This window comes from Acipenser ruthenus, chromosome 1 (genome assembly GCF_902713425.1).
Source record: "Acipenser ruthenus chromosome 1, fAciRut3.2 maternal haplotype, whole genome shotgun sequence".
In the NCBI taxonomy this organism is placed as follows: domain Eukaryota; kingdom Metazoa; phylum Chordata; class Actinopteri; order Acipenseriformes; family Acipenseridae; genus Acipenser; species Acipenser ruthenus.
The window spans coordinates 69,417,205-69,436,031 of NC_081189.1; the positions used below are offsets into that span (position 1 = coordinate 69,417,205).

The following is an 18,827-nucleotide window of genomic DNA, read 5'->3' on the forward strand; positions in this document are numbered from 1 at the left end:
GTTTTCATAACCCGGGTACATGCTCGAGTTGCCCCCCCACACCTCCGTTTCCATGTTTTTAAATTACTCCAGTCGGCTCCCAATTTCGGCAGGAGCCCGAATTTTCTGGTCCAATTTCACTCCTCGGGCTGGCCTGAATTCGGGAGGAACTTACATCACTAAATATCAATCAAAAATGTTGTAGGGGGCGGGAACATAACACATAACGGGACATTTTGGCTGGTATTAAATTCTACCTTGGGGGGGGGATTTTTACCGTTTTTGAATTGCCATTTTTCACTTAGCACGGTCACAAAGAAAAATGCCACACAGTTTTGCATTTATACTTTTAATTCCAAAAAGATTCAAATAAATGTTTACTTAATGAAATCTGTCTGCTAAAACAGCATCTCATTTACAGTAAATCGTTATACTAGCATCTACAATGTCAACTCAGAGAACAAAGGCCTTCTAACCAGTTAGACTAGCAAGCACTGGTAAAATCAGCTCCGTTTTATACAATGAAGAACTAATGTATTTTAACTTTTTTGTTTTGTTTATTATTATTATTTGTTTATTTAGTAGACACCTTTATCCGAGGCAACTTACAGAGACTAGGGTGTGTGAACTATGCATCAGCTGCAGAGTCACTTACAATTATGTCTCACGCGAAAGACAGAGCACATAGAGGTTAAGTGACTTGCTCAGGGTCACACAATGAGTCAGTGGCTGAGGTGGGATTTGAACCGGGGACCTCCTGGTTACAAGCCCGTTTCTTTAACCACTGGACCACACAGCCTCCTATGGACTTTATGGACTTTGCAATATATGCATGGTGGGTCTTTAGTAATATCTACAACGTATTGACAATAACAATCAACCAAATTATGTTACTGACTTTCTAACAAGTCTGGCATAAACAATTTTGGCTGTTAAGTAAAAAAACAGAAAACACAAAAAATGCTTAACATAAAAAAGTACTACAGTAGCAGGCACAGCTTACACTGCCTCTAGGTTTCTGATCGCATCAGATCAATTCCAGATTTTTTTAAATCCATTGATGGAAATGTCTGGTCTACTTTTAATGTTTTCAGGCAAATTGGCTTCATCACTGCCATTCTCATATCCACTTTGACATCCAACACATTATTTCCCTTGTCCGGCGCTTCTTTCCCTGTTCTGCATACCAGTCTGCCGAAGGTATACGTACTGCATGAAACAAATGTGAAAGAATATCTAGATGGATTTATCGTTTAAATCACTGACAATTTCACTGTAATACTGTCTGAAGTGAATGCTTGTCTTGACCTTTAACTTGCAAGTATTTCCTTCCCAACTCACGTGATAACTCAGGTAACTCGGAAAAGCATGGCAATGCCTCCTTTTCCATCAACTTGAGTTCTTGGCAAATTCAGACCTATTCGAGCGCACTCGAGTCGGCTGTCCATGGAAACAAGGTATTTTTTGTGTTTGATTTTCCCTGGGAAAGATGCAATGCTTACAAATATATATACAGTATATATATATATATATATATATATATATATATATATATGTGGCAAAGTGCCCCGCCCCTGTGTGCATTTGTGTGTTCTGTGTTGTGTATATGCGTGCGTATGTTAATGTTGGTGTATAGATTGGTACACGGGATATAAACGGGTCTGTGTTTCACGTGTGTTTAAAGTGTATAATTATATTTAGGCACGAGGATGGCACATCACTTCACGTGCAGATAAAATGTGTATAATGTGTGGCACGGGGTTGCACGTAATGAATTCACGTGCTGGGATTCAAGTGAGTAATTAATTAGTAATTGAATCCCAGCACAACAGTATATATAGATGCACAGTTTCACTCAGTCGGGGTTGGTGTTCGGTGAGTGGAGAACGGGAGAGAGAGAAGGAGAAAGTAAAAGAAAGCAAAAGCAAAAGCGTAATTATAAATATAATAAGTGTATTCTCACCGTGTTTGTTCGTCTCCGTTTCACCTGTGTGTTAGTGTCTAGTCGTTTTGTCTGTCTGTTTATTTTGGCGTCAAGTGCCGTGTCCTGTTTTGTATTCCGTTGTTTAAACCTTTTATTTTGTTATTAAACGCTGAGTGCAGCCATTGCACTCAGCTCATCACAACCACCGTCTCTTTGTTTGAATTCCTGTCTGGTCTGACGCCACCCACTCTGGCCGTCTTTGTGACACGTGGTGTCATCGTGGGATAGCCGCGCCTCCAAGCGTCAGACCAGGAGGGGTCTGGGAAAAAAAAAAAAAAAAGGTCAATGGCAGAAGACGCCATCAAACTGCGGGGCTGGTTCCTAGAGAATGCTGGGCTGGAGGCCCAGTCTCTGCCCATAATCGTCCGGGCCCTGTGGATGATGGACAGTGAGAGATGGGAGGCCTATCAGGAGGAACACACCCCAAACACCTTGGAGGAAGGTGTGGAGTTTCTCCTCAGCTACCTGGAGGCAACGATAAAAGGAACAGCAGCCCAGGTAGCAGGCCCACCAGCAGAGGGTGAATGCCTGCTGTCCCCATCTCCACCAGCAGAGGGTGAGTACCTGCTGTCCCCATCTCCACCAGCAGAGGGTGAATGCCTGCTGGTTTTGCCTCCACAGCCCAAATGGGAGGAGCCTGAGCGTCCACAGCCCAAATGGGAGGAGCCTGAGCGTCCACAGCCCAAGCGGGAGGAGCCTGAGCGTCCACAGCCCAAGCGGGAGGAGCCTGAACGTCCTACGCCTGAGTGGGAGGAGCCCGAACGTCCTACGCCTGAGTGGGAGGAGCCCGAACGTCCTACGCCTGAGTGGGAGGAGCCCGAACGTCCTACGCCTGAGTGGGAGGAGCCCGAACGTCCTACGCCTGAGTGGGGGGAGCCCGAACGTCCACAGCCCAAGAGGGGGGAGTCGGTGCGTCCACAGCCCAAAAGGGAGGAGTCGGTGCGTCCACAGCCCAAAAGGGAGGAGTCGGTGCGTCCACAGCCCAAAAGGGAGGAGTCGGTGCGTCCACAGCCCAAAAGGGAGGAGTCGGTGCGTCCACAGCCCAAAGGGAGGCAAGTCGGGGCTTCCACAGCCCTGGGACCCAAGCCACCAGCAGAGGGAAAATGCCTGCTGGTTCAGCCCCAAGAGCCGGAAGGGGAGGGGTTACAGGCTCAACCCCCTGAAAATTTTTGGGGGGGAGAAGGGCAGGATGCTGGTGTCCCCCAGCAGCCTCTCGCTATGCTGCTGAAGGCAGCACGGCGCGCACATGCCCAGCCGCCACAGCAGAGGGAGCCAGCACCGCCAGGAGCAGAGGAGCAGGAGCTGCCTCTGCCTCCGCCACCACCACCGCAAGGAGCAGAGGAGCAGGAGCTGCCTCTGCCTCCGCCACCACCACCGCAAGGAGCAGAGGAGCAGGAGCTGCCTCTGCCTCCGCCACCACCACCGCAAGGAGCAGAGGAGCAGGAGCTGCCTCTGCCTCCGCCACCACCACCGCAAGGAGCAGAGGAGCTGGAGCTGCCTCTGCCTCCACCACCGCCAGGAGCAGAGGAGCTGGAGCTGCCTCTGCCTCCACCACCGCCAGGAGCAGAGGAGCTGGAGCTGCCTCTGCCTCCACCACCGCCTGGAGCAGAGGAGCTGGAGCTGCCTCTGCTGCCCGTACCTCCGCAGGGAGTACGGTGGCCGGAGCCCCAGAAAGGGGAGCTGCCGGCCACGAAGAAGGGGGATGAGGTCTGGAGACCACTTTCCCCAGCAGCAGTTTCGCTGCAGGAGTTCTTGTGGCCGGAGCCCCACAGGAGGGAGCTGCCGGCTATGAAGAAGGGGGAGGTCGGGGGACCACCTGCCCCCGCAGCTTTTTCGCTGCAGGACGGGACCAGCATGCTGTCAGCCGTGCCACTACCGGCAGGGGAGCTGACAGCATGTCCAGCCATGGGCCCACTAAAGCCTCCCTTCCCAGCCCGAGACTTTGGCCTGGACTGCTGGGTATTTAAGGGGGGAGGTGGCCGTTGAGGCCATGTGTGCTGCGCACAAGGGGGGGTATATGTGGCAAAGTGCCCCGCCCCTGTGTGCATTTGTGTGTTCTGTGTTGTGTATATGCGTGCGTATGTTAATGTTGGTGTATAGATTGGTACACGGGATATAAACGGGTCTGTGTTTCACGTGTGTTTAAAGTGTATAATTATATTTAGGCACGAGGATGGCACATCACTTCACGTGCAGATAAAATGTGTATAATGTGTGGCACGGGGTTGCACGTAATGAATTCACGTGCTGGGATTCAAGTGAGTAATTAATTAGTAATTGAATCCCAGCACAACAGTATATATAGATGCACAGTTTCACTCAGTCGGGGTTGGTGTTCGGTGAGTGGAGAACGGGAGAGAGAGAAGGAGAAAGTAAAAGAAAGCAAAAGCAAAAGCGTAATTATAAATATAATAAGTGTATTCTCACCGTGTTTGTTCGTCTCCGTTTCACCTGTGTGTTAGTGTCTAGTCGTTTTGTCTGTCTGTTTATTTTGGCGTCAAGTGCCGTGTCCTGTTTTGTATTCCGTTGTTTAAACCTTTTATTTTGTTATTAAACGCTGAGTGCAGCCATTGCACTCAGCTCATCACAACCACCGTCTCTTTGTTTGAATTCCTGTCTGGTCTGACGCCACCCACTCTGGCAGTCTTTGTGACAATATATTTTATATGATTATGTTTAGAGAAAAGGTATTGTAAGAGCTGGAAAGGTTTCTCACTGCTCTACTTCTAGATCACTATATTATTCATTTAATTGCACACATTTCATTAAGCAAACAGGTTAGAGTTGTTGTATTAAATTCAGGAGGAAGCCAACTGGTTTATATAAAATGTAAAAGGTTTACTACCCCAAAAATAACTTTGGGAGCCATTTTCAAAAGCATTAGCCCCAATGAAAAAATGAAAAACATCTACGAGAAACTCAAATGCTTGATAAAAAATGGACTAATAAATACTAATGACATGTTGGTAAATGATGTTAATGCATGCTAAGGTATTCATCCCTGGTCAAGGCATGAATAGCTACAGTGCAGAAAAGCTTCTACACAAACTGCTCATAAAACGTGCCTCTACCATACCCATCCCTGGAGGGAGCATCCTCTAATTGGTTGAGTGGGTACCTCAGTGTCCATGCCCATTCATTCTTTGGTCTCTCTAAAGGACTGTCTAGAAAGACACCAATTAGTGCCAATTGTGTTGGTAGTTTTTGAGTTGTGGACATGTGTCCACTAGGAATTGAGCAGAAACCAATTGTGCTTGGTTCACAAAGGCCTTCCCATTAGATATCAGCTCAAAACAACTTTCCACAACCATTTCCCAGGGCTGGAATTGAATAACATCCCATTGTCAGTCTAACAAAGTGAAAATTACCACTAAAGGCAATAAATGTGGATAAAGACATTTATGTTTCTTCTATAACGCCATCTGAAAACAGGATCTGCTTTGCAGGGGTTTTTTTACTTTTGTGTTATTGGAAGCTTCAAAACTGTCTTTGAAGTTCTGGATTACATAACTGTATCATATGTTTGTTTTTTTTGTTTTTTTAAAAGGGTACACATCAAAGCTTCACTGCATCTGTAATATCTATATTTTCTCATAGCTACATTGGTTTAGGTGGTAATGTTTAGAGAGAGTTTGTTACTCCTGAAACATTTCAAGACTGTTAAGAGAACCATCAACAGTCTAGAATAGTTTCATGAATACTAATGTTTACTTACTGTACGTCATCAAAACAGGCTTTAGAAAAAGTTAAAATATTGTGAACTGGGTCCAGTTCTGTTTATGTAACATGGGAATACCCACTGCAAAATCTCTACACATTTCCATGCAAAAGTCAAGATTGTATTACACAATATTTTTAAGCAGCAAAGCTTACAAGACACCATGTTACAATACAATATGTGAAAAAGTATACTAGAAGTATGCAGTGTTAACAGTCTCTAAGATACAATATCGTGGGAGGTTCAAATAACGTTTTCAATATTTAACGAAGTGTGTGATATTCATCATGTGCAAAAGGCTTGTAAAAGCAAATATGGAAGACATATTTTATTTCAAGCTTTTTTTTTATACAACTGTTTTTATACAAGGTGATTTTGAAAGTAAAAAAGCTTTTGACATTAATTACCACCAGATTGTTCAATAGGACCACCAGACAACAAGGCCAATATTTTCATAAAAGGTTTATGAAAACATTTTGTGTGGTGACTGGTCTCCTTGTCAATTCATTTTTTTATTCCTCAAAATTGACCCAGCAATATCTTTTAGAAGTACCCTTTTGGAGTAAATTAAAATGATACAAATTTAGAAATAGACACATATAAATAACATTCCATTCTAATTGTAGAGAATCAATAGCTCTGGTGAGAAGCAAAGCAACCATCTTCTATTTATAGCAGATTGGAAAGAGAACCCATTCCAGTTGACAAAGGGCCTCTCTACAAGAAGGCAGAAACACAACAGTTGAACACAAGGGTTTCAATATTTCAGGGGATGAATGAGATGCTTGTTATAATAGACTGACAGCACTATGAACAGAAGCCCTTGATTTAGTACAGCTACACAAGTACAGTATATTCCATGTTCCCCTCCATTGCCTTGTGGGGGTTATGGTCAGTGGATTATTTGACCCATACAGCAACACACATAAAGAAAGTACTGATCTAGGACCTTATAAATCTTGAATGTGATTCTCCAAAGAAAGTGGAATCCAACTAGCTTGTATCCAGTGTGGTTTAAACCCACTGGAGCACCCTTGTCCCCCTTTGTTTACACATCATTGAAAAACCCAACCTTAGATCAACATCTGAAACAGGCACAGTATACTCCTTGCACCAACATCCTTATTCGCTAAGCTGCCTGTTGTTGTAAGTCACAATGAGATCAAGATTGAGGCAACATCATCATCCTTATAGTGAATTTTACAACAGCTGGGACATGAGAAGGCTTCAGATCTGTGGTTCAAAGTAAATTGTCCTGGAACAAAGATTATTCTTAAGCAACCACTGTAATACTACATTACCTAGTATTTCCATAGCAGAACTAGTTCTCATTTGGTCCGCTAATTTGTTTTTGTATTTTAGTATATAAAAGGGGATTTTAGTGTTAAACTAGGCATACTACAAACCACTGCTTTGTAGTCAGTTATTTTCTCATCGTTATATTAACTAATCAAACATGCAATGATTTTGTTGACTAAAAACTGCACATAAAAAGCAACAAGCCTGTCAGTGACATTCATACCAAGCCATGGCTGTAACATAAAAATCACTATAACCTATATTCATTGTATGTACATGTAAAAATGTAAGTTTTAACCAATAAAACCCGATAAAACACCCCCGATACAAAAACAATGAAATCGGTGGACAGCCAATATACACTGGAAAAACTGTGGAAATAGTTAATCAATTTACGTTGACTTTACCCTTTTCCCATTAAAAAATAAAACCTACTACAAAAATAATAATAAATACATTTCCCAGTGCTGCTGGGCAATGTCCCGCCTTCCTGACTTGTATCTATCATTGATTTGTTCTGAATACTTCAAACCCGCCCCAACTATTGAGTGACAGCACATTCCTACATTTCTACTGGAGACTCCGCTTGCGAGACTTAAAACGAGATTACAGTCAGGATGGAGGCTTGTTAGCAGGATTTAAAGCTGTATTACAGTTAAGATACAGAGGATTTAAAACAGAATTGTGGCAAAATGTACAAAAATGCCTACACACAAAAACCCCAGAAGAATGTGCCCGTGACCATAGGGATTTCTTTGTGGAAGACAGCAAAGGAAAGAAGGTACAACTTAAGTGTGCAAGTAAGTACTACTATACATATTTTGACAGGAAAAAAAAAACGCTTAAGCATTTTGGAAAGTAACCGAAAACACTAATTTCACACAGTACATCAAAAACGAAAGCCCAGAAAAAAAACGATTTACATAAAATTTGAAAATAGCTACAAATAAGCACCGAAAAATACAATTAATAATAATATAGATACACACTGTACTCCATAGTCTGATACTTTTAGCTTATGCTTAAGTTTCAGCACAATTTCATGTGGTTCTTAAGATATATTTAAAAGTAGTGTGCCATACAGACAGTGGGAGCGGCAGACAGAAAGCCTCCATATACCCCTAGATAAGGATACATTATATTACTTGTGCTGAAGAAGGTTGTGACAATTGGACAAGCTTTTCTCTAGATATATGCAAAACTTGCCTGCCTCTAATAAACTGCTGTGCAAGTACAACAGTAGTGTAGTAAGACTAGTTTACCCGAATAAGAACTACATTTGAGGTTACCATGCTATTCCAACTGCAGTCTACCTTCATATTTACTGCAACTATACTGCATTTTAAATGGGAGCTGATGATGGTCATAATAACTTGATAAAATATGCAACTTAAAGTTGGTGTGTAATCCACTCCACTTCTGCCTTTTAAAAATAAAATAATATGCATAACTGAATCTAGAAAATTCAGTGCAGACTTTTCCATGTTTTTTGAGCATATAACACACATCTATGGCCAAATGTTTTGCATCACCCTATAGAATCAGCTAATTTTGCTTCAAAGTCAGGTATTGAAATATACAGCTTTAAGAAGAAAGGCGTGATGGGATATCAGCTAAACACTTGTCAGCTGACATACAAATGCTTAAGTGCAAAAAAAAAGAGGATAAAATGAACAGCTGCATTCAAAAAAAGTAGAACAGCAAAAAACAAAAATAGACAAATTAACAAAATGCTCTGAAAACTTAACATAAAGAAAACAATTTAAATGAAGCAATAAGCGCAATAATTAAGCCAAAAAGGAAGTGAAAAGGTTACCTTTTTTTTTTTTGTTACTCCCTATGTTATCTTTCCTCAGTCAAATCATAAGAGTGCTTAAATAAGCACGGTAATTTACCATAATAAAAAGCAATAATGAAGAAGAAAATGTAGAAGATAAAAAAGCGCAACCAGGTATAGTCAACGAAAGACAACACATTATTCAAATTCTTTGTCGTATTATATATTTAAGGTAAGTTTATTTTTCCATTAAAAGTGCTCCCGGCTATAATGTTCTACTGCCCGACTGTACAGAATTCCTGGGGAGAACCCTGCATTATTTACAGATGGTGATGGCCAAATTGAAAATTAAGTTTTAAACAAATACAATACTACATCATAAAGTAATTTATTTTCAATTTAGAGTTATAACAGACCAACCTACTGCGGCAGCTGAATCTTCATATGCCTACTGCAATGTTTAACATCCTGCTACTTGTTTTTGCTGTTGTAAATTTCATTACAATATAAAAACCAACCGCACATTTATGCTGAAAGAAAAAGAATGTTAATTAGAAATACAAATCATCCCAGATTGTTATTAATGGGAACTGTAGAATAAGCAACACATATTTTGTGCCCATAAGTAAATCTCAGGTATCTTTGATCTTCAGCCCACAGCGGATGCTGCTGCGTAGCACTGCCTGGCTTCTGGGAGTTTGCCAGAACCAGACATCTGGCAACTTTGTTATTATTGGCTGATTCACTCCCTGGAGGTCACTCTTGTGACACTGGGCCAAGAGTGTCCTAGCAGGGAAAATTATCAGCACATTTTGAGTGGATTAGAGTTCTAAAGTGGTCCTCAAATCTCTACAGGGGTCTTGTGAGCCGTCTTCCACTGGGGTTTCAAAGATTCATTACACAGGCCTGTGACTTAAACAGCTCTATAATAGAGCAACAACGACACGAGTCAGTGTTTCATACTGTACTACAGATCTCAGGCTCGGCTTGGAGCCAGCAGCATTCTAATGGGTTTTGTTCTGAACAGATCTACATTCTCAGCATGCCTAAAATATATTGCAGCACAGATTTCTGAACCAGCTTCAGTGGTCATGTCTTGTTTAAATCAAGAGATAGACCAGTGTACCATATATATATATATATAAATAAACAAACAAACAACAACATAAACACAATAATTGATGGTCCTTAAAATAAAAGTTGGACAAATAGGGACAGCAGAAGTTGTGCAGTATACTGTATGTTGCGTGGGGTGATTTCAAGGAGTGTCTGATCCTTGATGCTCAAGATTATGCTCAGAGTTCACTGTAGAATGCCTGGTTAAACAGACAAATCATGAAAAAAAAGAGTCAAAGAGTAAATGCTTTCAAAATAAGGCTAATGGTGTAGAAATCTCGTATGTAATGATAACTTCAGGAACGTATAATTGCACAATGGTTTACTTTCCAAAATTTCCAATTTATTATTCTCAAGCAAAACAACGATGATAATGGTGAAAACTATTTTTTTAAATATGTAATGTTACATACTATGATTCAAATGAATGATAATACCGGTAATAATTACAATAACTAAACTATAAGAAATATTCCAAACCATGCCAAAAATCTCAGGATCTCCCTAAACCGAATGAAATGCTGTAATAAATCTAGAGCCAAATAGCATGAGTATGGGCTTAAACAACTAGCTATCCCAGAGCAAACAGTACTGACACAATATCATCGTACTATCAGAACTTAACATTATTCAGAGAATTGATTGAATGTCTTTTTTTTCTTCCCTTATACAACTACAAAGCTCCTGTAACCCATAAATATTACATACAGCAAAAATGCAAAGCAGGAATTAATGACTATCTGAGGAAGAGGCATGTTTGGCAGTTCCCGGAGGGGTTGCTTAGTAGACATAATGCGACTTCATGACTAACTGGCAATATTTCCCTCTGCCTGGCAAATAGCTCTCATCTCTCTCTAGACCGAACAGAGCAGCACATCTAAGCCAGGGTCAGAAACAAGTCACAATGCCTGCTTAACTTACTGTAGGCTGCCAAATAAGCTGCACAGACATGGAAACTCCTAGGTACGGTTCATGTTCTTCACATTTATAAAACAATATCCAAGTAATGCAAATCATCACACTGCTCTTATCAAAAGATATTTTGGGCAGTAAACAGATCCTCAATGTACAGAATTGCACACCACAACACATTTAATCAAAGAAACATAATTGGCCAAATTTTCTTTTCCAGTTATAGAATACTGTATTTATGCCTTACCCCTTTATACCCCCCCCCCCCCCCCCTGTAGTACAAATACACATTTATTTACATGTAATTGATGCTGCTTGCGATATATACAGTAAGCTTGCATTGCAGCGGCACCAACTGCAGCAGACTTAGGAAAACAAAGCTTTATTTAACAGTCACCGGTCCAAGCAGGTTATCAGACACAGTCACATTTTACTGCTACTACTACTACTACCACTACTACTACTACTACTACTAATAATAATAGTAGGACATTACATCTGTCAAGTGACCCCGGAGATTGGTTGTGCCTCAGTGATACATCAACAGTCGCTTGCACAGTTTGCATTCAACTTTTTTTTTGGTCATCTGGGTATTTAACAAAAAAATCACCAAACAGCAGAGGGGTTTCTCTCAATACAGCTGCTTATACAATGCTTTTCTGTCAAGATGGCAAATGATGAAATGAAAGGTTTGCCTCTGGATAACACAAGCTGGAGAGGGGAGAGGCGGATGGTGCTCAGTTTTTGGAATTAAAATATACGTTAGCATATATTTTTTTATGTTTCAAACATATTCTACCATAGCACTTCTCTTACACTGTCTTGTACACCAGGTATTCAGTACATATTTTACTAAAGCACTACAACCATTATAGGTACCCCCTTCAAACACAGCCCTACCCGATTTTGATATAAACTATGTATATTTATGTATTTTCTTCTTTATTGTTTTGATGAGGAAACAATACTCACATTTTTTGTTTTTCTGTTGTTTATAGAAAGACAACACTCAACATGAACTCAATGTTTGTTGAATATTTGGGTCCGTCATAAAAAAATGTAATGATGTTTTCCAGGTGTGTGTAATTTATTTATTTATTTTTATATATTTTTGAGCTGTATATGTTGATGCCAATATAACAATATTGTTTATGTTTTACATACTTTCTGGAGTGTACAAGAAAAAATATATATTATCAATATCATCTCACAGGTACAGGGCTGCATGGCCCTAAAAATACACATTTATCTAATAGGAAGTCCTTACCTCATTTCCACCAACAGCTTTGGTCAAAATTACAGCAGAGGACACAGGAGGAGGCATACAGCCAACAGTCTGCAACCTGACGGATGATGATTAAATAAGTGACATATCAATACCAACATTATGGTTTATTAAATCCATTTTACATACCATATTGAAACCTTTTACAGTCAGCCTAGCTAATAAAACCAAACGACAGCAATTAAATACAGACTGTCAGTCAACTGTTTTATGTAAAGCACTTACATACTGTACTGTGACACCCTGTCTTACAGTGTGCATGCATGATCAGTCATGACAGCTTACAACGTTGGGGCGATCACATGGTAATTGAATAAACCGATTAAATGACCCCTGAAATGGGTCATAAATAGGTAAGGCACAATGTCTTTATATAGATGTTGTCCTTTGCGGAAGCAGCAACCCCATAGGAGGGAAAGTCAGCAACATGTCATTCTTAAGAAATGTTTTCAATAAAATGAAAAGGAAAAAAAAACACAGCAATATCACTGTTAACTCTTTAAGGTACAAGGGACATCTGTGTCCCACAAATACAATGATGCTAACTTTCTTACTTTTGCAATTAGGTGCAAGAAAAGGGGTTTCAAATTTACTGACAGGTTGGACGTGGCATCCAAATGGTCAGTTTCCTCATGATACTTGAGTCACTCTCAAATGTATTTTAAGAAGAAACAGTTTGAACAAGAGCTCAATTCCTTGCGTACCTTAAGGGGTTAACAGTAACTCATTGCATGGTGCATAGGAATGTTATCAAAGTCCTTTAACCAAACAACAATTAAAAAAAAACCAAAAAACTAAAAACCTCGATTTAGGCGGAGTTCCGTTGATTAGGGGGTTAGTTCCGTACTCAGTATGCTTCAGTTCATTTGGAGTGTAGTGTGAACAACAAAGTTCACTTGGCAAATTAACTGAGTTTGGTTCACTTGCTGAACTTCAATGTGAACCAGGGGAATTCAGTTTGTTTGCACACAAGAAACAAACAATACACGTTGACTTTTGTAGCTAGATGAGGACAAAGTGAAGTTTCCCGGTTAATTATATGTAGTTGATTGGTTAGTAGGGTTGCATGTGTCTTTTGTATGGTATTCTTTAAAAATGTAAAGTATAAAGTTCGGTCAAAAAAATCTCAAGGACAATACAGACAGTGAAAGATACGCAATTTGACACCAAAATCCAGGCAGAACTTGAGAAAGAGAATGCTCTCCCTCTAGCTCCTGTACTTTCCTCCAGTGCTTGCTTCAATAGAGATAAAACGCAATAAAAACATTTTAAAATGTTTTAACTTAAGCTGAGATACCACAATGCATTGCAGACAGTGGAAACATTCAGTCCACTAATCATAAAATCACTTGCAAGTTGCAATGTGAACACATATGAATTCAGTCTTGAAAAAAACAGAACTGAACCAAAAAAAACAAACTCATGCATTTGCATCTAGGTAAGTGTGAGCAGCAAGCAAACCGAGTCACTGTTTTAAACCAAAGCAACTGAATTAAGGCTGTTTGTAATGAACCCAATGTGAACACAAGCTTAATTTAACAGTCTGCTTTTAGATGTTAGATACACATCGCTGGAATGTGAAAAAAACTTCAAAATAAAATACAAAAATATGCTACTTTGTATATCTGGGTCAAAAAGAATGTTGGGACCCCCTTTCTTTTTATTGAAAACCATAAATCAAGTCCAATAAATAATGAAAATATTTGGATCAACCAGTCACCATAAAAGTATTGTGATTGTCATTAGACAATAACATGAGGGATGGAAATAAGACTCCGACTGCACAGCAGTTTCACCCATTCCAGGTTTGACTACAAGCTTCATTAGCCCCAGTGTATAGGTAACAAGCTCAGGTGTGTCTCAAACTCACAGTAAAACCAGGAATGGATCAAACTACTATGCAATGGAAGTCTTATTTCCATCCCTGGACAATGTGGCAAATGTAACATTTTCATGGAATGACCCTATCGTATCATAGAAAATACATAGATATGATGAAATAAAATAAGTAACACCAAGATTTTAATAAAACATGCAAATATTTTATTAAATAACAATAACAATTAAGGCCATGGTTGTTGGAACAAGGTGCTATAAATGCAATGGAATTAAAAAAAAGAAACACATTACTACCACTGTCAGATTTGCATAGACAGCTGAGGGAAAAAGACACAGTTTTGGTCTTAAGTACATTTTGACAGACATAAGTAAAGATACAGTAACATTATTTCTCCAGGCTAAATCTACCCCATTTAAGCATACTCCACTGAATAAACAATTGTAAGACCTGAAAATTAAACCGCCATACGGTCTATAGGCTATTTTACAGCTTAGAAATAACATCAGGTAGGCTACATGGTATGCATATGGAGAGCCTGGAGCCTACACACCCAGGAAGCAAGTTCCTGAACAAACAAGTCACAATATAAAACCACACTGAATGCCCAGGTTAATGCTGATAAACTAATAAACAAACATTCAAAAAGTTATAGAACTGCAAACATACCCTTTTAACAGCCATTCATTGATGGTGGTTAATGATAAGATTTGTAGGAAAAGCCATATTGCAGCAGGAAAAAATACGAGTGTGAAGATCTGGACAAAAATGTGAAGCTTCACATGCATCAAAGCACTGGTTAGCTCCTGAAAAAGAGAGCAGCAGCATTACTCTGGTTCCTGCAGACACCTGGGCAAAAAGCAGTGGTGAAAGTATACATTACTTAAGTTTAATGATGTATTACAAATCAAGTCTGAATTAGGGACCTGGCACATTAGGCATCATCATATAGTGGTCAGGTCTACCATTTATGTATATTATGTAGCATTCAGTGATGAACTTTGGGTATTCAACCTAACCTTCTTAAGCAATACACCTATTGTGGCAAGTAAACAGACAGCTATCTAGGAAGCCAGGACTCTTATAGAAACTGATACCTTTGTTCTTACAACAGCCATTAAAGAAGAGGAAACAGAAAAGATGTCATATGAACATAGCTTGGTGGTTTGTAGACACCTTATCAGTTGGAGGCCAAGGGTTAATTTGCCAGTAGGGACCAGCTAACCTGCCTGGTCATTACCTGGTCAGACAAAAAAAAGACAAGATGGAAATGTGATTCAGTTTCTCTGCACCATCAATGAAAGACTTTGAGAATGATACTTTTTTAATGTTGGTCTTCCTTGACTTAATGTCCCTTTAGTGTTACTGAAGATCTATATCTCATAGAGGCCTGAAAGGAGACAAGGTGCAATTAAAATGTCCTGGGACATTTGAGAGATCTCTTCAAATACATGTCGCTTGTTTTGTAAGAGCCAGTTCCAGGATCTGCCCCATCTTATGCATCTCAGTTTCTTTTTCTTCTTCTATAATGCAAGAAAAGAGTGACAAACATAGCTTCAGACCTCCATCAAGCATGAGACAGATTTAAGAGCCGAGATGCCTGCAGCATCAAAATTCATACAAAAGTATGAATTACTCATTTCTTCTTTTGAGGGTATGCATGTTTGTGTGTGGATATATCTTTATAAGCTAGGGGGATTTCAAGCATTTAAACTGCATGCCAAATCCACCCCTCACTGCTACAGTAACCTTACAAAACTTAAAGGAAACTGTTAGCTTCTCAAAGACGCAACTATACAAATGTACGAATAAGGCATAAATCTGTACAGCAAGTCAATATTTTTTGCATGAACAGGTATCCAGTAAATACAGGGCTTGGCTTTACAACCGACTGACAGATTATTTAATTGCTTGGTTATAGAGGTTTACACAGTGTCATTTCAGTATAACAATGACAGACAAATCCAGATCAGTGGGTATAGACAACAGAAAATCGAATGAAGAAAAATTATATTTTTAGGGAAGCTAATTTCAACCTTAAAGAATAAGTAGCAGGGTTCTGAAAAATACAGCGTTCTACTTCTCCAAGTGTGGCTACTACCGTTTAAAAAATGTATCTGTAACTTCTCTTTTCATTGTTAACATCCTGACAACTTTTTACACTTCTAACTTTAAAGTCTGTTTCAAAGCTCTTTTCAAACTGTCCGCTGTAGTGCACTGGGGTTTGAGATCTATCCTTTAAATCACTGAAGGAAGAGCGATTTAAAAAAACACAACAAGTGCTCTGGCTTTTCTGTTCCGTACCACATTCTACTACTGCTCTTAATATTACTTAATATGACTTCCTGTATATTGTATTTGACTTTACTCTTATAGGTATCTGTACTCATGTTTTTTTTAATTGCTCTTATTTGAAATCATTCTCATCCATTCATCGTACTTACTACATGCTCTTACTGGACTTCACTCATATCAGCAAATAGTTTTATTATAAGTTAACTGCTCTTAGTCGAACCCGCTCTCACCTGTAATTATTTATTTACTAAAGAAGTCACGGCACGCCACTGTTGTAATCACACCATATTTGTGACTGTATTTGAAAGACGTGTATTAATAAAATAGAGTTAAAAAGTAGATACCTTTCTGCTACTTCCTTCATCAGTGTAATGAAAAGAAGACAAGTCCATACTTTCAATTTGTTTATATAACTATGAAATATTATCTTGTGAACATTTAAGAATTCATGTACTTGAGAATGTGTTAACCATATGAAAATGTATTCATACTTAATAAATACAGTATTTACAAGACACAGACCAAGTAATGATCAACAATACGTCTTAGCTTTATAAAATAAAACTTTTTTTTTACCTCTGTTTTTAATGAGAGTCCGCTGTTAAAAAATATTGCAGATACAGCAATATATGTGATTGAGATCTCAGGCTTCAGGGGTCCTTTGAAAGAAAGGGAAGAATACTTGTGGTACTATGTTGAATTAATTATTCAAATCTAGCAAACATTATTATTCCAGAAAACCTTTACTAATAAGGTACAAGAAGGTACAAGAATGAAAACTAGACTTGAGGATCACCTCATGATACTAGCAATTTACTATTTCTGTGTTTTTATTATAGACAAAACACAAATGCACTGAGCATTTTAAAACAGTGTTTGGGCAAAATAAAATGGAAACATCCGTCACAACAATGTCAATAACATATTACCATCATAAAAGCTTGGATACTATTGAATAGTATCCAAGCTTTTAAAATTATTCCAGAGGGTTCTGTGACCATTCCTTTACAGCTGGGGATGGAAATCAGCAGTAAAGTCTGTTCTCCAGAATATTTTAGACTGAAACGTTAATAATGTGTGCAGTCTTGGATATGAAATAAGCACCTGCCTAACAAGTGTTTCTATGTATTTCTGACATACCTGTATAACCCATAGAAAAAAAAACCAAAAAAAAAACCACACACACACAACTACATGTAGCCCAATACACACGTCAATGTCACTGTGTGCATTTGCTTTTTCAAAAGGAGGTTAAAGGTCTCAATTATTCGTGGCAATAATATTAATCGACGTGTCCATGCCTACAATATAACTTGTGTTAAAAATGTTTTACCTCCACCTAAGTCTTGTGCCAAATGCAGCAGTTACACAATGTACTGTACAGTAGGGGTGCACTCTCCAAGTGTAAAAACGTGGACAGCAGAATCTAGTCACCTATTAAGAACCAGACTATAAAGAGACTCAATCGGGATTTGTGCACCGTATAGTATCATTAATGAGTCACATAGCGCTGTGAAAAAAATAGTCCAGAATCAGGCATCAGGACATCATTTAAACTGCACAACATGGAAGTGCACCCGGAATGCAACGTGTCACTCAAAAAACACACTGACTACAAGGACTCTTGTGTATGTCCTGTGCATGCTCAGGGTATGAATATATTGTATTTTAAGTTGAACAGTTGTTGCCACGTCAACAAACTTAATTAACTAGTCTGTACACAAAAATAAATAAATAAATAAAAAATAAAATCACGTGAGAAAAAATGTACTGCTGCTGCATTAATTAAGATGCTGGTATATGAAACTGAAAGCAAATACATAAACAAGTAAGCTATTTGTACACTCTGCTTCGATGTCATGTTAAAAAGTATTACACACTAGAAAATGTACTGAAAAAAAGACTTAATGATTTACTGTTTTTATTACAAGTCAATATAATACTAGTCAGAAACCGCTGCCATCGTGGTAACTTACCACTGCTAGTATAATTCCAACGATGAGGCGCATGGAAATAATGTAACATTACCAGATGTGCATTTAGAAACAAAATATTATTTTACATTTTAGTTCCTATGGAAACAAACAAAAAGTTAATTCACTGACTCGTTACACTCACCTCCCTTCACCCCTACAGAAGGCTCCAGCCTTGCTAAGGTGATCACAAGCACTATTCCTATAATGAACCACTCCTTCCTTAGCCTATCTAAAAGACCCATTTCAACAATGTATAAAATATTATTAGTCCCAGCCCCCGAAAGCGGTGCTCTGTATGACTCTGGTCAATGTAGCTAGAACTAAAAACATCGGCCAAAACGCGTTGGATGTATGTTATTTCCTCACATAGAAGGTCGCTATCATTACCCTTAAGAACCTAATACGTCCGCAAATAAAATTTGAGGAAGGATAGATTAAGTCAACATCTTTGGCTCTTTCCCATACACTTCTATTCACTATTTCTTTTTTATTTGAATTGATGAAATTGATATCTACGTTCTTCATATGTAAAACTGAATGCATTATTTCCAACCGATGTTTATAGCTTAGAAGGGGAGTGAGCTCACATTTTCTGTGCATTACGGTAATCGTACAACGATGACGTCCAAAGCGAGAGCAAAAATACTTG

The 18,827-nt window shown here is 39.1% G+C and overlaps 1 protein-coding gene across 1 annotated transcript in view; it reads right to left on the reverse strand.

Moving 5' to 3' along the window:
- The window catches only part of LOC117420621 (sodium/bile acid cotransporter 7-A), a 117,061-nt gene extending 98,535 nt beyond the window's left edge, over positions 1 to 18,526 (reverse strand). The window contains 4 exon segments of the mRNA XM_034034118.3: positions 12,053 to 12,128; positions 14,577 to 14,713; positions 16,779 to 16,861; positions 18,321 to 18,526. Of these exon segments, the coding sequence (XP_033890009.3) occupies positions 12,053 to 12,128; positions 14,577 to 14,713; positions 16,779 to 16,861; positions 18,321 to 18,420 (396 nt within the window). The 5' untranslated portion in view covers positions 18,421 to 18,526.
- Positions 18,527 to 18,827: the final 301 nt, after the last annotated feature.